Source organism: Hypomesus transpacificus, chromosome 18 (assembly GCF_021917145.1).
Source record: "Hypomesus transpacificus isolate Combined female chromosome 18, fHypTra1, whole genome shotgun sequence".
Classification (NCBI taxonomy): Eukaryota; Metazoa; Chordata; class Actinopteri; order Osmeriformes; family Osmeridae; genus Hypomesus; species Hypomesus transpacificus.
The window spans coordinates 8651885-8673561 of record NC_061077.1 but is presented as its reverse complement, the minus strand read 5'-3'; the positions used below and the strand labels follow the sequence as shown (position 1 = coordinate 8673561).

General features: G+C 41.1%; 1 protein-coding gene and 1 long non-coding RNA gene across 3 annotated transcripts in view; one reads left to right on the top strand and one right to left on the bottom strand.

Moving 5' to 3' along the window:
- tp73 (tumor protein p73) overlaps positions 1-21677 on the top strand; it is a 26570-nt gene extending 4893 nt beyond the window's left edge. Inside the window, exons 2-14 of one of the 2 annotated variants that reach the window (XM_047039470.1) lie at positions 1966-2061; positions 2161-2302; positions 6980-7225; positions 14464-14650; positions 14786-14901; positions 15807-15916; positions 16111-16253; positions 16363-16451; positions 16808-16932; positions 17287-17444; positions 17649-17781; positions 19017-19110; positions 19237-21677. In XM_047039470.1, coding sequence (XP_046895426.1) covers positions 1966-2061; positions 2161-2302; positions 6980-7225; positions 14464-14650; positions 14786-14901; positions 15807-15916; positions 16111-16253; positions 16363-16451; positions 16808-16932; positions 17287-17444; positions 17649-17781; positions 19017-19110; positions 19237-19611 — 2014 coding nt within the window. In that variant the 3' untranslated portion in view covers positions 19612-21677. Of the gene's footprint in view, positions 1-1965; positions 2062-2160; positions 2303-5495; positions 5842-6979; positions 7226-14463; positions 14651-14785; positions 14902-15806; positions 15917-16110; positions 16254-16362; positions 16452-16807; positions 16933-17286; positions 17445-17648; positions 17782-19016; positions 19111-19236 lie in introns of those variants that run through there. The other variant, XM_047039471.1, reaches the window with a different exon arrangement.
- Positions 2304-5439, bottom strand: LOC124480310. Its single transcript, XR_006957536.1, has 2 exons — positions 5287-5439; positions 2304-2693 (listed from the first exon to the last, which is right to left on the bottom strand). It is a non-coding gene; the product is annotated as an uncharacterized LOC124480310 (long non-coding RNA).

Here is a 21677-nt window from a genome sequence, read left to right as displayed (position 1 = left end):
GATTGTACATAATTTACATGTCAAAGTTCCTAAATCAATTTTGCAGGGGACTTTGCAACATGAAATTAATTGAGATATTCACTCAACACGGGACGATTCTAATCTCAAGGGAAACTGATGACCCGCGGGAATTGTGTGTCGTTGTCATGGGTGTTGCTACCCGAGCGTGGAAATAGGTGAATAAAAATCAGTAGCTATATCATAAGCAATATCTAGGTTAAGATTATTTTATATAGGCTATGGGCCCATATGTGTTAAGGCCCACTTATTCCCCTTCGCCTATGACACAAAGTAGGCCTAGCATGTGAAAAAAAATATTTTGGTGCATTATTTCAATGCTGATTAGCTGATTGCAGGATTTTGGCCTACACTGGTGTGCTATTAGAAATAGCCTACATTTAATTTGACATTTTAAAATGATCCGAATGAAATCATTAGGGCCTAACTTTTTCAACAGTTTTCTATTATTTTTGTGTTTTCTCAAGCCATTTACGCTTATGCATAGTAGACTAGGCTGATGCTGATATGCCTGAGACTAATGCTGATATGCCTACCCGTGAACAGAAATATTCAGGTTGTTCTTGGGTTTTAAGCTGTGACAATGTGAGTAGACTTTCCATGATTGCCTGAAACAAGGCTGATATATAATTTATGCGCATAGAATGCCCGACCACCACCACCCACCATGGCTACAAGGTTGTAGACCAACTGTAACCTAGTTATAGGCTCATTATGTTCTCGAGGCGGCAACTATCACAAGCGAAGCGGGAACCATAATATGGTCGCATCAGGTTCACCTGCTCTTTCGCTAACGCATGACATTTGAAGTTGATGTGTTATTATGAAGAAACGTCGTCTTGTATTTCGAGACATCAGCACATCTACTTTCCAACTCTGCAAACCCACGAACCTTTGCCACAGTTTTCTTTTCATACCTACAATGGTGTTGCTAAGGAGATGTGACGCTTCATAGTGCGCAATGGTACATAACAAGCTTAGTGGCAGGACGCACTGTCCGATGACAGAGGACTTTTTATTCTAAGAGTTGAAGACGGTATTGAAAAGCCTAAAATCTTTGTAGGAACATATTGTGGTAAAACGTTGTCTCGTGGTCTTTTATTTATTAACTCATCATTTCGCTGTTTGTTTTGCAAGTTGGTGTCGAACGGCAGGCCTAATGGTAAACAGATTCTGTAAAATAAAATAAATCAATACTTGCTGATGACGCTGCGAAAATGCTAATATTTTTTAGTTGGTCTTACAGTACAAAACATAAAAGAAGTCTTGTATTACTGCATGACAGTTTGACTTTGTTTTATTCATTGTGGTTTGATGTGTTCAACTAGGCCTAATCACTTGTATCCTAGTTGTTGCTTATAGCTTATATCTTTCGTTTGCTCCCCTGATATGTGATTATTGTAAAAAACAATATAACGAACTAAGGATCATTTTTAGTCTGGCAGTGCTTGGGGGAAGGAATGCGTCTCATTTCAGCCATAATGCCACAAGAGGGAGGTGCACAGTCAAACTAAAATTATTAAGCCTATACTGGCATATTTAGCTTTCCTGCAAAGTGATTTGCAGCCCACACCAAGTGTGTAGTAGAGACTGGAACCATATCCTTGTAAAAGGAAAGACAGTTTGAGGTAGTATGTGTGCCACGTGTCTTGCACATCCCTCTTGGGGTGAGAGGATGATGAGGAGGATAGGGCAGGTCCAGGCACGCCCAGGCCCATGACACCCCTGTGCCAGCTCTCTGCGCCCATACCCGGTGTGATCACACCTGGAAGTCAAAGTGTGTGTGTGCATGTACACTATTGATAATGTTGATAACCGTCTGTCCACTTTCCCATTCAAGACAAAGATGAATACAACATTACGATTTAGAAAAAAAAGGGGGAATAGAAAATGTGAGATAACTAAATTCTGCATAATTAAGTATTTATAAATGTGTGTGTTCCACAGAGTGATCTACCCTTCGGTGGATTACCCTTCTGTTAAGATGTCCCAGTCAACCACTGCTGACGAGGGAAGCTCGTTTGAGCACCTGTGGAGCAGCTTGTGAGTTTTGTCCCTCTCTTTACCTAGATGGGTGATGGAGGCTTTCTGAAAGTTGGTGCTTGATCAGATTATAAAGTATCATTGTTGACCCCTGTACAGGGAACCAGACAGCACCTACTTTGAACTCCCCCCTGGTAGTCACCCAGGGGACCGCTCGGCCCCCTCCACCAGTGTGCCCAACAACCGCTCGGAGGTCTGCATGGACGTCTACCATATGAGGGACATGAACGACAATGTCATGGTAGGAATAAAACTAATTTTTATTGCCCAGTTGTATGTCAAATTGATTTTTTTTATTTGTATCTAGTTCAATGCCATCTTTAAAATCCCTTTATATGAATACTCATTATTTCATTCATATGTAATTACTGCAAATTATTGTAATTTAGAACATAGACATGTTTAACAAAGATTGATTGGCCAGGAAGTGTCCATGTTTCTTCCATCCCTGGTTAGACACAGCTCTGTTTTCCCTCCAGAGTAGTAGAGGTTCCCTCCTGGTTTCCCTCTCCTCCGTAGACTTTTCCCTCCCTGGATGCTGGGAGGTGAGTGGTCTGGGATTAGGGGGAGGTTAACACTTTAATTAGAGACCGAACCAAAATCCCAGAACACACAACCTGCTGCTCCACCATCTGTAGAACGGATGGAGAAGAAGTGTGTGTATGTGTGTGTGAGAGAGAGAGAGAGAGAAATAGTCAATCCGATGCAGTTCTACAGGTCTACTTAAAGTTTGCCATGGAGTGAAAAACTAGTAATATTAATATACAATCATTTAATTCAATGAAAACAAGGGATTGTTAACGTATGTTTGCAATTGTGTCTGCTTTGATAACTTAATTAAGGACAACAGTTGCTGTTTGTTCATTATATTTTCAATACAATCTGAAAATCTGTTATATGTCCAATCTAGAAGTCAATGTAACTCAAATTAAATGCAGACCTTACTGGTCCCCCTCTGATCTTTAAAATTGGTACAGTCCAAAATATCATCGGGCAAGCCTGGGCCTGCCTTGCTGGTTAATGAATAGTCATGAAAAAAGAAGGGAGGTCCAAGATTTGTTGTTAGATGCAGGACTAGTTGACAGGGCCCAGTCTGGGGCTGAAACTGGTGGAAGAGAATCAGACTTTTTCAAACCCATCTATCACATCTATCCACTGGGAGGACCATATGCAGCTGAAACCTTGACCATGCATGCGGTCTAGAATAATGACCAAACTGACCAAACATCACTACTAGTCAGCTCTTAGTCTTATGTCTGCCGGATGAGGAGAGCACCTCTGGCAGCCCCTCCCTCCCTGCAGGACACCTAAGATGCTGTACATTAGTGACCCCACACAGCGCTTCAGCACGGTAGGTGGACGTTACCTTTGACAAATAACTCAGTGAGTCATTTACCTTTTAATTATAGATAGACGTTTGTTGTGGTGCATTTCTGTATGGGAAGTTCAGGTTTTGTTGTGTCGATTGTTTGCAATAATGACATGCTTAGTTTGAACAGGTGGATTGGCTTTTGGCTCTTAGAAAAATTGATTTGTTTGTGATTGGCTGGATGGAAAATTTAGTAAGAGGTCGGCAAAAGGTCAAGTCCATATGCAATTCTTTTGTGCATACTGTAGACCTTGATAGATTGTCCTTTAAATAAAAGTAATTGTATTGTATTTCTCAAATATGAATTATATAGCCTTTCTTTGGTGGTGTAAAAACAAAATGACACTATGAATAACTTTTGGGGAATATACTTCCATGTTCTTAAAAAAGGATAGTATTCTGATTTATTTTATTATAGCTCCATTCATACATAGTGACAATTCCAACCTGTTGATTTCTTCTTAACAAGCGTTTGCCAATTTATAATGATTTGAATTCTGATTGGCACTGATGAATGATACCATGGGTTGTCATGTTATTAATGGTCATACAAGGCAACTGGAAAGGTTGTGTAGGTATTTGTGAATGATTGAATATGCAAATTCCTCTGAAAGTAATTGAATATAAATCTATAGCATTTAGCCTATGAAGGGAACATCTGTACCGATGAGGTATATGTTCCTCTTTAAAACAAGGAATGGTGTAAACACGCCTATGCACTCATGCACATACTGGAGGCACAAAGTTTGATGCACTCTCACATTCTCCCAACAGAGGGCAGTGTTCTGGTATTTCTTCCATTGCGGAAGTTTCCCCTCTCAGTGATTGCTAACTCGTACTCCTAGACTATGCCTACTCCACAAAGGTACTTTTCAAGATATGTTGTGTACAGCACCATTGTGAGCTTACCACATAGTAGCCTATACATCATCTTATACCAGTCCCAGATGCTGCTGTCGAAAAGGTAGCACATAGCCTAGTGCACAGTTCAGCAAAAGTGCGCTAGTCTCTCCAGGAGTTCACCTCTTTGGTGCCTTGTTCATTGTGATTAGTGAGGGTTGTTGTGGCCGGCTTCACTTAGAAAGTTGATTGGTAGATGCTCGGTAGCAGCCAAAGGGGACGTTAGCTTTTGTTGAGGTGTGAAACTCGCATGCTTTAACACATGCACTCACTCACAATACCATGCACACACACTTGCACACACACAGTGGCAGTAGGGATTTTTGTTCTGTTTCAACATGTTACAGCACAAGCTGAGACTTTTAGTCTGAACACACCTGTAGCACAGGTGGGGGGGCTGCAGTGGAAACCCCCTGAGCGTTGCGTAGCCATTAGACATTTTTTTGTTTTCACTGCTTTTATGAATACCAAATCTCATATTCTATTTAGCATCAACAGTTGCATTTTTGAAAAGGTTTATTTGAGGGGAAGATGCTTGTGGATTATGGTTGTTATGGTATATGGGTACTTAATACTCTGTTGTTACTGAGTTGCCATCAGACATGAAATAAATACTATTAACTATCAGTAAATTACAAATTTTCATTCAGAAACCTGCTCATAGAAGCTTTGTATACTGGTGGTGTGAAAGTTTCACTATTGACTTACTGGATGAAAGGAAGTTTAGAGGTAGAGCGTTGACTCTCCCACACATAATTAATAATCATTTGGAACAGAAATGTAGAATGAAAATAGAATATGTAGCTTCAGATGTTGGGCTTTCTCCGTTTCATAAGTCAATCTAATTAGTTTTGTCTTTTAGTATAAAAAAAACATATTTAGTTATTTTGGCAGCTCTAAAAAAATCCAAATAGACACGTCGTACAACTTAGGAATGCTAAAAGCTTTTGCCTTACCAGTATTGATATGTGGAGGAGGTCAAATATGGACAATTGCATCTTCCTTATATGGAATCCCACTATCTCTTCCCAGGTTGACCCTTGAACTCTTCTCAGTCTTTTATGTGTGTGTGTGTGTGTCCCATTTTAAGGCATGTCAGACTAGACAGTGTTTACCTAGCGCGGGCCTTCACAAGGTGTTTTCCTGCATGTGTGTACTTGCTCCGATGTTGCTGTCTAAGTCCGGGCTTGCCGTAATTAGAACATCATGCCATGTTTTGGGTTCCCATCCCTCTCTCCCTCTGCTTTTCTCAGTGCATCTCCTCTCTTTCTGTAGACCAGTCTGATTTCCTAACCTTCACTACCTTTGAAGGTTATTTAGGGTTTTTGTGGGTGTGTACCTGTGTATGAGTGTGTGTGTTTATTCATGCACATCTCTACTGAACCCCTACGATTAGGCTATGATCTCTTTTATTTGCCCTCTTTGGTTGTGTTTGGATACCACTGATTGAGGACAGTTTGTATAGGAGAAAATATCAACCTGTTTGGAGAATGTACTACGTGAAAAAGAAGGTACTGTAATTGATTCTATGGTCTTGTATTTAGATGTTGCTTCAGTCTTCAGTGTTGTTCAGTTTATTGAGAAAGCTTGTTCTGCCTGGCTACAGGCCATGCAGTTGGTATAACCTTTGGTTTATTGACATCAGTATGTTTATTTTGTGAATATTCTATTGACTGAGCAGTTTTCTACTAATTGATATTTCCACCTCTTGTCTTGACCATTTGGATGTGAATATGTTATGAGCTTCTGCACTTACCCAACAAACCACTGCATTTGATAGACTTATTTTCACTACTATTACTGTAGCATTAATATAATTGATGTGTTGTCCTTTAACATTTCAAATATATCTATTGACTTTGATCTAGTTCTGGTGTTTTCTAGTATATTTTTCTAGTCAGTGCTCTGGGACCACAAAAATGGCTAAATGGATCACAGTGTGCTACTTGACAAAGACAGAAACAGAACACTTTTCCTTCCAGGTTTCCCTCAACCTGTGTGTATGGGTATTCTGGTCTCCAGCCTTACAAAGAGCAGTGGTGGTGTGTTAGCTCCTACCACAGTAGTACAAATCCTCCTTGTCTGTTTGAGGTGGGAGGGGAAAAGGGGGGATAGGGCTGTGGGGAATGGCAGGCAATTAGGCAGAGCATGGGTTATGCTTGTCTTTTACAACCCCAATGTACTCCCTCGGGGAACTACACAAAACAACCGATACCCCATCTTACCCACCCACCCACACACCCACCCACCCACCCACACACCCACACACACACCCACCCACACACACACCCACACACACACACCCACCCACACACACACACACCCACCCACACACACACCCACCCACACACACCCACACACACACTCTTATACAGGCTTGAGAGCGTATACTGTTGACACAAATGCAAATACACAATCTGGAAGCATGGGGGCATATGTGCACACACACACACCAAGATCCTCCTGCGCTGTCTCAGAGCCCTCACAATTGTAACCCGAACCCTTCTCACTAGTCCAAAAATTGAAGTATCTCTCCAGGTGGGTCTTTTACCTGTATCCTCCCTTTCTTTCTTTCTTTCCCCTCCTCTCCCCCTCCCTCTCACCTTCCTCCCTCCTCCTCCTCCACTTCCTCCCTCCCTGGTTCTCCAGTCCCAGTACAACCTGCTGAGCAGCAGCATGGAGGCCAGTCTGGGGAGCCGCGCGGCGTCCACCAGTCCCTACAGCTCAGAGAACACCTCAGCTGTGCCCACTCCCTCGCCCTACTCGCAGCCCAACTCCACCTTCGACGGCATGTCACCGGCGCCCGCCATCCCCTCCAACACCGACTATCCGGGGCCTCACACCTTCGAGGTGACCTTTCAGCAGTCCAGCACCGCTAAGTCGGCCACCTGGACGGTGAGTTGACTTTATTGATTTGAGCGAGAGTTTGATCGGCAGGAAGCATGCTTGTCGCCATGCAACATACTGTGTACACCCGCTCACTCACACATGCATACAGCCATGCTTGCACAGAGGAGCAAGGTCATGTTCTGATCAAATGTATTTATGTCGGTCTCTCTCACACACACTCTGTATGTGTATCTCTGGTGCTCTTTGTCTCACCCATCGCTTCCTTTTCTCTCTGTACATTCCCCTTGTGGCTCTGATAGCTTTGGTTGCTTCATGAGAGGAGTGCAGTGTTTCCCACAGATTAGAAATCTAATTGTGGCGGGGAGGGGTGGGGTGGGGGGGGTAAAAAATTATTTTACATTTAATGTAATATTAATCCAAAATGATTCACACCTTCACAAATTAACAACAACTAACATATCATTTCTGCATTATGCATGTAGCAACGCTAGTGCTAAACAACTATTTAACTGGTCGGCTCCATGACGCCGGGTAAGCTAGCTCTTGAGACTTCTCGCCAAAAGAACGAAGGGGAAACTTCGAGTACTGTAATTCGCTCTGGATAAGAGCGTCTGCTAAATGTAAATGTGAGTAAGGTACCTAGCGAAAAGTAGCCTCAACTTTCCTCGACTTTTAGCTACGCACTAATGCTGAAGGCTCGCTGATATAGCTGTCGGTCTTACTAGAACGGCATATGTATGCATTGTTGCTAACGTGTGCTGACGTTGTGACTGTATGCATATGTGAGAAAGACGCATGAGTGACAGAGAGACGGAGGGAGAGCAGGCGAAAGGAAATGCAGCTGAACGAATACGCTGCGTGTTTTAACCTAAATAGTGATAAAAAAAATGTTTTACGAAACGCAATGTGTGGCGGCCGGTGTTGATTTTGTGGCGCACCGCCACACATTAGTCTATGTGTGGGAAACACTGGGAGTGTATTGAACACAAGTTTGAACACATTTTAAGTGGCTTGATGCAATCAGGCACCACAAACAACCATTTTCTTGTATAACAAGTTGTGTTTGTGTTCTGCAATTTTGATGTGTAGATAAAGTGACATTGAGAAAAAGTGAATACTTGACTAACCGATGCATGGTTATTCTGTCATTGTGTTGTGGTGGTTGCACCTTTGAAGCTAAAGACCAAAACACTAGGGAATCTACAAGTTTGTCTAAAGACACTTAAAACAGGAGCACTGTGATTTTTCTTGGATAAATAAGAAGTCACCCCAGGAAAGGTGTAACCCTGTGTCTGTCAGAGTGTTGACCTCTGTGAAAGGGGATACCACATTTCCTTTCCTGTGTGTGTGTATATGTGTGTGTGTGTACGTGTGTGGAGTGTAGCGTGAGTTAGAGAGGCTTCTTTTAGGTTCTGTTTGTTAAAAGTACTCATGCATGGGGGGTCTTCTGTTCTCGCTTGGTGATGCTGTAAACGGATCCTCCCCTCACCACTGAAGTGGTGGTCTCTGACCCTCTCTCTTTCTTCAGAGAGCTTAAGACACTCCTGGCTGTCACCTCTGGTGCCTGGAGCCCCACTCTGCTCTCTCATGGATGGTCTACATGACAAGTGTCTGTCAACCCAGCTCTGTCATCCCCATTGTGACTCAGGCTTATCTCACACTCCTACCTCATGGCAACCAAAAATACACTGGGAAAACATTAGCCTCAGGAAACCATTTTCAGACATAAATAAAGATAATAGAAGTTAATTGCTATGTTTTGAGGGTATTTGGAATGTTTTAAGAAACAAACACTCTGAATGTAGTCTTACTGATAAACATTAAGTAGCCATTAACAAGCAAGTGAATTAAGAAATCTAAAAACACCCTCATCTAGTGGCAGATGGTTGTCTCGTGGTCATGCCAGGTTATCAAACAAATCCTCCACTAACTTTACAGTGTTACACTAAAATGTGTGATTGAGTAATTAGTATGTGTCCGAAAGTCACTTATGTCGTGTTTTTCTGTAGTATCTCTTGTGGTGTAGACGAGAAGGTATAAACTGTGTCTTTACCAATTAAGACTACATTCTGTTCTATCAAGGACATTTTAAAAATGTTCCATATGGACATAAATCTACTTACAAAGATAGCACATGCACTGCCTGAACTTTGTTTAAATCAGTTGCTTAGGCATCGCTTTGTGTACATTTTTTATTTGACCACATAGACATTTATACAATGTAAGGTTTAACAGCGAGAGAGGTATCCTAAGATGCTTTGCGTGTCTGGCTGACAGAACAATTAAAGCACTCTTCATTGTTTTGTTACCTGGAGGCAGTAGTTACTGAGTGTTAGAGCAATGTTTAGTGCCACGGCGAGAAAAGATACACTGTTATTACATGACAGAGTACTTTTGACTGGCTAATGCTTAGGAAAGATGAGCCAGCAGAAAAAAGAGGATTTGTTGAAGCCTGTGATTATTTTAATTCATCCTCTATAAAAGGGCGGATCATGATGTGAAAAGAACAATTCAATTGTGTCCATTGAAACTGTATGTCCCTCAGTTTGACTGTCAAGGAGCAGGTCTTTGAATGAATGTGCACCTAAACCTGTAAAGGTATTCATAAACATTGTTTCTTGGTCGGTGTTACCAGTTTTCCCTTATGGTCGAAGTTAGGATTAGGGAGAGAAGGCTGGTCCTAAATGTGTGCCTAATGGGGGCCATGACCATTTGATTACGTTTTCAGGACCAAAATCCACAGTTTCAAATAATGGAAGAGATTGCGTTCAAGATCTCAAATGAAAGAGCCTATTGTAATGCAGGGGATTCCCAAAATGAGTTGTAAAAGTGTGAGTTTGTGTTTGCACATTGTACTTTTGTGTATGTGTGTGAGAGAGAGACAGAGAGAGAGCGTGATAGTGTGTGTGTGTGTGTGTAGTATGTGTGCAACATCTTTAATCCTAAGTCTAAGGCTTGTTCTCTACATGAATAGATCTACACAAAGATACCTGTCTAGGGTGGATTGAGTCACTTTGTGGTAGATATGAGGGGGTTAGCAACAGGCTGTGCTGGGTGTAGTTTAGTGTGGCCTCAGGCAGAGGGGAATGCCATAGGGGCATACTCACTGCACTAAGCTACCTACCTACCTACCTACCTACCTACCTACAGTTGGGCACTGATCTCAGCTGGCATTGATGGCATGCAGGTTTAAGGAATTAAATACTCAAGCTGCAGCAGAGAAAGCTTTTTATCACTTACAAGGTGCTTGTTAGTGTTCCATAGACACCAATCCTGTCCTCACTCTCGTGATCACACTAATCATGCTGACATTTTCCATGCTCTTTTTTCTGCCCTTGCTCAGACCGTAGGTTGGGCATCTTGCGCATGCAACAACCAAATTTGTGTTTCAGCAATTTAAGCAATTTTTGCAATTTAAATGGTTTGGGATAGAGGTCATTGCTAAATTGACAGTCATGACAGTCATGGTTCTTTTGCAATGTTAGGTCAATGTTGAAGTCACATCTGTTTTAATTGCTTTGTATGTTTAACACAGAATACATCACTACAGACTACAGCATAGCTGGGTTTTTGTAACATGCTTTTGTTGAATGATTGGTGGTGTCATAACTGGGGAGTCAGGTGGCTGAGCGGTGAGGGAGTCAGGCTAGTAATCTAAAGGTCCCCAGTTCGATTCCCGGCCACACCATGACGTTGTGTCCTTGGGCAAGGCACTTCACCCTACTTGCCTCGGGGGGGAATGTCCCTGTACTTACTGTAAGTCGCTCTGGATAAGAGCGTCTGCTAAATGACTAAATGTAAATGTAAAATGTAAATAACTGACACTGATGCCTTAACAGAATAGTATAGCATGAATAGAATAGAATTTAGCACCTTCTGCACGATGATGCCTTGTATAATTATAATATTTAATACAAGGAGTGCACCTCACCCCATGTTAAACCACTGTATTACAACTGATCTCATAGCTGACTTTTTCAGAGTTGGATGTCTTCTCCACACATGGTTATGCTTTATTAGAGGTAAATGCTCAAAGCATGCAGTTCCTCAAAAAGACGACTTTGCATGACAACATAAAACATTCCTGGGGCTCCGGAGTAAGATGAAGAAGGATGGAAATGAGATATAACACCTCAGCTTTCTCCAATAACGACCCCTCTCGACACTACGACACTTGGTTGGGTGTGTGTGAGGGCTAGGCAGGCCAGAACATGCTGCGCATCCCAGCATGTTCCAAGCTGCCTTTCCCAGCTATTACCCTCTCTCCGTCAGGACATGGGCCCCAACACGCCCCAGACCACTCATCCTTCCTCTCTCCATCCTCTCCTCTGTCTCTGCATTCGAGTTGGGAAAACACACTTGATAATGAGGATTGTTCATATACGTGGTACTGGTGCATGTCCTCACATGCACATAGACTGCATATGGGAGGACACAGTAACACACATCATCATTCCAGACTGGAGCCAAAGTAATACTGTATGATAGACTGACATCCAATTCTGCTGACTGAACATAAATCTCTTTGATCATAATGGTTTGACGTGTTGTCCGACTGAGACCTGAGCTTGCTTGTACATGTCCTATGAACCATGTCAGTTTTGGAGAGACCCCTCACACACAGTGAGCAGTGAGTAAGGCTTTCATCTCCAGCAGCACTGCCACTCACCCCATCACAGTGTTGTCTTTTATGCGATCTGTATCATGTTTATTTGATCATCGTTTGTGTACAATCAGATAACATGGTTGGAAAAACATTTGCAATGTGTTAACTATTTGAAGGGAAACATACCCCTGGAAAGTAAATCATTCACGTGAAACTTGATGGTCACCCACAACATTCAGACGGTAGAAGGCACATTCAACAGGAAGGCGTTCGAGAGACTGAGACAGACAGGCAGATGATTACATCTTTCTCCAAATCTCCAAATTCTTACAAACAGCTATTAGAGCACATCAAAGGACTGTGGGTAATTCTCATCTTAATATTGAATTTCCATGGGTTTTCTGAGAGGAATCTCTCCAACATATACAGCTGACAGAGGGAGAGCAGAGGCGTTGCTGTCTGTGGATGCGCCAAGGTGATTAACGGGGTATTGCCGGTTCCTGCGTGTGTTAACATATTTTGGACAGTTAACCGAATTTGCAGTCGGCAAGCTAGAGCATGTCTCCATGGATGACAGTCTGGTAATTATCACTACATGTCTGGACCTGCATCTACTGGTCCACTGGAAGGGAGGGCTTACTCATGGTGAAGCAGCCTGGCCTTCTCCTTCACACTTCTACTCCTCCACCTCTTTCTCTGCATCCCAGCTTCTCTTCCCATCCTCTCTTCATTTCTTTTCACCTCTCTACCTCCATTGCTCTCTCAAAGTGCTCCGACCCACCATCTCTTTGCTTCAGCATCTTTGTCTACTCTATTCTCTGTATCGGAAAATCCACTGGCCCACCTTGCCTCATCAGATCCTCATATCTCGGTAATCCATCGTTTGGGGATGTTATGCTGGACTGAGCATACTTTCACGGAGCCATCTGCTTGTTCTAATATTGTCTTGATATGGTAGATCTAGTCTGAAACAGGGCAAACATTTGTGTACCATATCAACTTCATACCAGTTGTCCCTCCGCTCACTAATCTGAGAGCATCATCCAAACGACTCTTCTGAGGAGCTTAACACCCCATTGATGACAGATGTATATAAACTAAAGGAAGGGAGAAAAGACAGGTTGAGACGTATTTCCCACACAATTTCAGACAGATAGAGAGAGAGGGAGAAACAGAGAGAGAGATTTATGACTCGTATGTACACTCAGGTGTGACTGTGCTCAAACAGATAACCAACTGTTCAGACCATACAATTGCTTACTTATGTCAACAGCTAGTTTGCACAGATTGCTCAGCTTGCAATTCAATATTATTCATCAATAGTTGAATAACTGCTTATTTGTTGATGAACCCTCAATATATATATATTTTTTACATATCATTGTTTTTCTGTAATTTGTAATTCCATGATTTGGCAAAGATTTTACCATCCGTTCAGACATAAGATTATAACCTATAATTTCTTTCATAAATTCGTTGTTTGGGCAAATCCCTTAGTCTTCAACGGTGAGAAAGTACAGGTTGTCATTTTCAAAATAATTATTCATCATATGGATGAGCTGTCAGGACATGCAGCACAGGTAGGAATATGTAAGTTGTACAGAATAGTTTAATGTGTTGATTCAGCTTCTCCCACACACCCTAAGGCCTTTAGGGGATTGTAATGTGATTACAGTGTCAAAACAAGGAATCCAAGCAGATTTGAGCTTTTGATGTGATCACTCTAATTCAAATGGGAATTACATTCAGCAATAGGAGATCCTAGTCAGTAAACACAATCCATATACAAGGTATAAACTGTAAGTCCTGTTTTGTAGGTATCTTACTGTGGTGTAAAAATGTAAAAGTGATCCGTAGACTAATGGAAGGATTAGAACTGCATTCCCTCTGATGGTTTTGTTGTTACAGGGGAAAATATGTATAATTGTTGTATCAGAATCAGAATTTGGTTTATTGGTCATGTATGTTATACAAACACGGAATTTACTGTGGCAGGAAGGTGCAAACAATAAACATATACGGATCTTAAATTAAGTAAAAGTACAAAAGTTAAACAATCATACAATCCCTACACTTGCCCTTGAGCACATTGCTGCATGTGCATTCAGATTCTCTTTAGCTTCAGAGTAGCAAGTCCACACAAAACACACTTTTTTCATGGAAGGTCCCATTTTGATGTCCTCAGGTGGATTTCTGGGATTTCTTGATAGTGTTAGGACATGTTGAAGCTTGTTAAGTGAGACATCCCCCTCTCCCCCAATGGCTTTGGATGCTTTTGAATGCTTTCGGCAAAATGACTGCCAGTATCAGTAATGGCAGATGTGCCTGTCAGAGAGCACAAAGGGATCTTTAAAGATGCATGTTTCCCTTCAGTCAGGTATCCAAACAGATCTATTATCCTAGAAATTCACAGATCACTTATATGCCTTCCTCTTCCTGTCTATCATGTATTCTTACTTACTCATCTTACTGTTCAGTGTTGAATACTGCTTTTCATTCACTTATTATTATTATTTAATTCATATTTCAATGTTAAGGCTGTCTTCTGTAAAATCCTAAACTGAAATTTAAGTAAAATTTGATATCAAATATGAATAAAATGAGCATAGTACTCTAAACATAACAGACAATTCCCTTTTTCTCTCAAACATTAATGCCCATGCCTTTGCCTCCCTAGTACTCTCCACTGTTGAAGAAGCTCTACTGTCAGATTGCCAAGACCTGTCCAATCCAGGTCAAGCTGTCTTCCACACCACCGCATGGCAGTGTTATCCGGGCCATGCCTGTCTACAAGAAAGCAGAGCATGTCACCGAGGTGGTCAAACGCTGCCCCAATCATGAACTAGGACGTGACTTCAATGATGGTATTTTTTACAAATATTTACATGCTCAAAAGGTCATCCTTCCAGTCGATATGTACACTGGAAGTGATCTAGCGAAGCAGACCTGAGGCCAAGTGAACCTACTCTCACTTTTTCTTCAATCTGTTCTCACTTTAGGCCAGGTTGCCCCAGCCAGCCACCTGATAAGGGTAGAGGGGAACAACCTATCCCAGTATGTGGATGATGCAATCACAGGCAGGCAGAGTGTCATGGTTCCCTATGAGTCCCCACAGGTGAGTGTCTCCTAACAAGCTCCCAGGGTGTGGTGAGGTGTGACATGCCCAAGATTAAAACAGGAGGCTTATAATGAGAACATTCTATTAAATTGATGGAGGTGTGATATGATAGAAATAAAGTGATTTGTAGGTATTCAGGCCCCCCTTATAGCAAGCACGTATAGTAATCAATTGTTTACATATGAATACAGAAGCACAATAATAATGTAAAATAGTAACACATTAATAAAATACAACATGAAAATAAAGACTTGTGAGAGAAGTGAGATGTCCTGTTTAGACTAGTAGTGGTGAAAAATCACATTGTAAGAGACAGCAAGAATAATGTGACGTACAAATGACTGTAGATTGCGTTGTTGCAACAACTTTCTCTTAGTTGATGTGCAGCCATACCGCCACCTAGGGTCAATGAAAAATAGCTTTTAAAGACAGGTTGATAACAACCTTGGGGTTTCCAGTCAACAGGATTAGAAGAAGAAGAAACAACATGTATTCGTCTTTACAGAGTGACACCTACATGTGCACAGGGAGCAGCGACATCAGGAAACACACACACACACACATGCAGGAAGTCCAATGAAGAAATGCTTCCTCTCCATTTTCCCATCTGGCTGTCCTTCCTCCAAAGGCAGCCAGGAGCAATGGTCTACCATATCAACAGTAACCAGGGGCCACGGTCCAATGCTCATCCATGTCTTAGCGAGGGAAATGGGCAGGAGAGAAATCTGTTCTTCGTGTTTTAGGATTACATTATATTTGTTGAGGAAACCTATGTGAGCACGGGTAGAACTCCACACAGAGACCCAGGATCAAACCCAGGACCATTTTGCTGTGAGACGTTAGTGCAAGGCATAGTGTCACCATACCAATATTAAACAGGGTCCTGTGGTTGTCTCTGATAGGTGGGGACTGAGTTTACCACCATCCTGTACAACTTCATGTGCAACAGCAGTTGTGTTGGCGGAATGAACAGAAGACCCATCCTCATTATCATCACCTTGGAAACAAGAGAGTGAGTGACTTGTAATCGATACCAAATAACTTGTCTATGTCTTGTGTAGAATGTATTGCATTATGTTTTCCCAGCAGGGGGAAATTACCCACACAGAGCATAGTTAAATGGAACAGTAATTGAAACCCAGTTTTAATGATGAACATGTGGGTCCTCTGAAAAATAGTTTAATTTGTATAACCTTTCTCTTAAAGTGGTCAGGTCCTGGGACGAAGGTCGTTTGAAGGTCGAATATGTGCTTGTCCAGGACGAGACCGCAAAGCGGACGAGGACCATTTCAGAGAGCAGCAAGCCCTGAACGAGAATGTAGCAAAGAACGGAAACAACAACAAGCGCAGTGGGTCTCCCTTCGGTCAAAGTTTAGAATATCTTTAATGTTTCCCACAATCCTTCATTTACGTAACACATTACATCAAATTGGTGTTTTGTTTTGTTTTTGTTTCCAGATTTCAAACAGGCCGCTCCAAACATTCCTAATCCAAACATCAACATGAAAAAGAGGCGGCATGGAGAAGAGGAGGTTTATTATATTCCTGTAAGGAATCTTGTTCAGCAGCACCACATCAGTGCCAGTTTTGGTTTCACTCATCCACAAATAAACCCTGACTGTATGAATGTGAAAAACATTACATTTAGTCATTTAGCAGACGCTCTTATCAAGAGCGACTGACAGTAAGTACAGTTAGGGTGAAATTCCTAGCCCAAGGACATAACGTCATTTGTCGTGGCCAGGAATCGAACCGGCAACCTTCTCATTAATAGACCGATTCCCTAACCGCTCAGCCATCTGACTCCCTACTCTCCCTGACATTGCTGCTGGTCGTGCTTTTTCATGTTGGTGCTCATGCTTGTGTGTTTGTGTTTGCTTCTGTGTGTGTCTGTGTGGTGCAGGTTCGTGGCAGAGAGAACTTTGATCTCCTAATGAAGATCAAGGACAGTCTAGAGCTAGTGGAGCTCGTACCACAACAGCTTGTGGATTCCTACAGACAACAGCAGCAGCAGATGCTCCAAAGACAGTAAGTTGGCTGCATACGTGACCATAAGCATTTCCATACCCTCACATTCTGTTCGTGATTCATCACGTGGCATATCCTTTTAATTGTTTTTTACACACTCAGATACATTGACACTTACGATGTATCCTAGCTGCACACACATACATTACTGTGCACATTTCTTGAAAGAAAATTATGTATTTGTGCTGAAAACTTCTGAAATTCTTTCAGAATTATTTGAACATTGTGCTTTCTACTGACACACTAAAAGAATGCATAAGACAAAAACAACAGTACATTGCACAGTACAGTATATTGTAACTTATACCTCTTCAAGGGTTTCTTACACTTCTCTTGTCATCTTCTGGTCTACAGGAGCCATGTAGCATCTCCCTCCTCCTATGGCTCTCCTCTGTCCAACATGAACAAGCTGCATGTCCATGGAGGCATCAGCAAACTGCCCTCTGTCAACCAACTAGTGGGACACCAGTCTCAGCAGAGTTCTGTACCCTCCCCCAACATGACCCATATGGGTGAGTGTGAGTGTGAGTGTCTGTCTGGTTGGGTTTGTGTGGGTGTGGGTGTGGGTGCACATACAGTACGTAATTTACGAACGTTACCTTTCCAAGAGTACTTTTGTTTCTAAATAAAGCTGGGGAAACCTTGTACCAAGGTCATGTGTGATACAACTATTGATTGTCTTTATTAATTTATCTATGACATCTGTCCTTCGACAGGTCCCAACATGCTCAACAGTCACCACATGCAGACCAACGGTGATATGAATGGCGGACACAGCGGCCAATCCATGGTGTCTACATCGCACTGCACCCCTCCCCCTCCGTATAACCCTGACCCCAGCCTTGTCAGGTACCTCACCCTCCAATGACTTCTTTTATCCTACTGTCACAAGCAAAACTAGCCAATAAGAGCCATAAATAGACATCTAAGTTGTTGTTGGGTGCGATGTTAGTCCACCAGTGCCAAATTATATAATAACAGTTGCAATGTTACCTTAATGAAGTGTTTGCTTCCAGCATTCATTTGGGTTGCCTCATGTGCAAACTTTAATGTAGTGCGTGAAACTGCAGTTAAAATGAAACAGGGCCTCCTACTTTGCCTACCAAGGTTAAATATAGACCAATATGAAGGTCTATATTCCTTTGTTTGATTTCAGGCCAATTTATTCAAGATTTAGATTCTATTTTCCAATAAAAAGTGCCAGTTGCAGTCTCATATCCATCCAATCCACATGGCCTTCTAAAGCAGCATATTCAATATAAAAAGCTCATCTTATCTCAGCTTTGTCAGATGTAGGACCATGACCTGACCATCTGACTCGGTAAAACATTGTGCCCTTAGTGGAATCTTAAGCTCTTGATCTCTTCACATTGCATCGGAACAAGGTCTGAAAATGCCCAGTGAATAGATGTTCAAGGAATGCATATTTTCAGATGTTTTGATGCAATTGGTTTACAATTTAGGCATTACTGTGTCCCACTGTTAAGGCTTTGATTTGGCAGTGTCTTGAATTATGAACCCAGAGGTAAATGGGTTATTGTCTTGTCTTGTTTTTGTTTTGTCAAAATTGTATGTAGCAAATACTTTTATATGGATGTATTTATAATAAAGGATTTGATTAAATCAAAATGGCTTTACGAATCATTAATACATTGCATGCACTTAATGATTTACTTTTAAAATCATATTGTAGTTAAAAGATGGTTTGTTATCATTTGTGACATACAATAATCATGGGCTACACTGATTTAATTGTGTAAAAGTAGCCTGCTATATAATTTAAGACTGTATTATCTTCTCTTCCCATAATTGCATTTTAATCAGTGAAATAAAATAAAATTAATCAGTTTACTTTGCTATTCACATTTTTTACTTTATGTCATACCCCTAAACACCTATAGAGCTCTAAGAGCATATTACAGACAAGTAAATGGGAATAACAATTTATCAAGCTAAGCCTGGTGCGAAGCAGAGCTACCACAACACTGTTTCTGCTTGACATGTCCCGTTCTTTTAGGAATACTTGATTAATTAAATCTGAAAATACGCCAAATCTTAATAGCACTGCTTTTCTCTCCATACAGTTTTCTAACCAGTCTGGGTTGCCAGAATTGCATTGATTACTTCACCTCCCAAGGCCTCCAGAGTATCTACCACCTTCAAACTCTGTCCATTGAGGTAATAGCTTCAGAAAGTGCACAACGTCATGTTACTAATACTACGTATGTAGTTTACTTGGCTCTCTTTTCCCCACTTCTCCTTCACCTTCACCATGATTTTTCTCTCTATCATTGCCAACCATAGGACCTGGGTGCTCTGAAGATCCCTGAGCAGTTCCGTCTGGCCATCTGGCGAGGCCTGCAAGAAATGAAACAAGGTGGTCCCCCCCATCACCACGACTATCACGGCCAGCAGCTCATTCGCTCAAGCAGCAACATGTCCGCAGCTGCTACTGCCATGGCGATCGGCAGCGGTGGCGAACTCCAGCGACAACGCGTCATGGAGGCTGTGCACTTTCGTGTGCGGCACACCATCACCATTCCCAACCGGCCCGGCACCGGCCCCCCTGCAGTGGCAGCCGCTGATGAGTGGCCCGACTTCGGCTTCGACATGCCCGACTGTAAAGTATCACGAAAGCACTCCATCAAAGAGGAGTTCATGGAGAGAGATCTCCACTGAGAGAAATCCAGTGAATGAGAAATTCATGGACAAAATAGTTGGGCATGAGTTTGAAATGTTAATACTTTGCTGTGGCTGAGGTATTTTTATTTCCCATTTTTATGGAGGGACATAGTTGTACATTTATGCAGTTCTCTGGATGTGTCTATTGTACTTGAACTATCAAGCAGTGATGTTCCAAGATGTTACATGTATCCAATAAATTTGTGAACAAAGGGACACTAAATTGTGACATAATGACATTGCATTGGGAAAGATTTTTTATAATCACAATCCTGGAAACTTTTTTGATGCAATGAAACTGTTGAAAAGTAGTTAAAATCAACAAAGATTATGGGCTACTATGGAAAATATGTATTTACCCCATTTCCAAAGTAGGTCAGCAAGGAGTGTAAATTATTTTGGTGAAATCATCAATAAGCAGATGCTTATGGCCATACTTGGGTGGATACAAAAATATAGCTACCACTATGTGACCGTGTGCCCAATTAGATCTTAGTTTACTTATTTATTGTTTTCACTGTTGTAATTGTAAATATATGTACATTCTGTAAAATCTACATTACATTTGTGGTCAAGCTGAAACCACTTATATTGTGTTTTTAGATTGTTATGGCGTCATTATCTGATGACACCATAAAATTGAGCTATAGATATAAAACTGAAAACAAGCAAGTAACATGGTACCAGTATATAACATATGTTTGGTTAGAGCACTTACATAAAGTCTCTGTGCCTAGTTATCTTTTCAACACAAAATAATTGTGTGGAACTAATCTCCCTAGTGTATTAAAAGTCTCATTGGATAAAATGCCACCTGAATTGTATACATATTGTAGGTACATTTACGTCCCATGTAATTTTTTATTAAATTGTTTGCGGAAGTTGTGCGATAACCCAAAAAACAGTATTACAGATACAAAAGATTGGACCGTTGGACTCTGATCCTACAAGATGTTAAGATATTAGTCCCTGTCCCTGTATAGTCCCTGTATAGAATTGCTTTTTTGACCCAATGTTAACCTTGTAATTTCAAAAGAGGTACATTTTGTGTTGAGTAGTAAGGATTAATCAAGAGAACATGAGAAAGACAGTCAGACAAAACTCAGAAATAGATCAATAATATGTTTTATGTTATGGATTGTGTTACATGACATCCATTAGGAACAGTTATAATAACAAAGTACTTTTAAATTGAACCCAGTTTATTTTTTACTGGTTTTGACAATGCCCTTTTAGAAATTTGGGGAATCAAATAATCCCAGAATTTACTTTCTAACCCATGAAAATGATAGCCTTATCTCTTTGTTTTATTTTATTATGAGTCTTGCAGGTCAAGCTCTTCCTTTTGATTACAGTTTGTTTTGTTCACAGCCATATGTGTATCCTACAAATCCTGTATTTCCTTGCACTTGTCTTTGTTAATTGATTCAATGGTGTTTTTGACATAGAATTGGAACATTGCTTATCTCTGTGTTCAACTGTTCCTAAATGGTAGTTAGAGGAGCTTTGGCTCTGAGATGTGCAGACAACCTAAATGTGACTTTTAAATGAATATTGGACAGTACATACTGCTCCACATAGCTCAGTTTAATAGTTGTATCTCAATTGTAACACCATGTGAGATGAGGCACTCCTATTCAGCTCGAAAGCAAATTTAAAAATGATGTAATTTTATCTGTAGAATTTTTTTTTGCTTGGCTACTTGATACATTTGTAAATAATCCACTTAGACAGCACCAAACACAATATAATACACAGCCACAGGGACCGTCTCTTACACAGAACTGGAAAGAAAATAAAGTGCTTACTGCTTTACAGAGACACAGAATAATTTCAAGTTATATGTGCTTATAATCAGTGTTATCCCATATACATTTGTAAATAGTAGTGTGTCATTTTGTTAGGACATTTCCTGTTGATGTTTCTTTTTAAATACAAGATGTACTAATGTTCTAAAGTAATAGTGTTCATATCAGTGTCATGTTCCTGTTTGAGGTTGTACATGTAAAGTTTTCTTCTTCTTGTAAATCATTAATATTAAAAAGTGTTTCTTTACAGAAGTA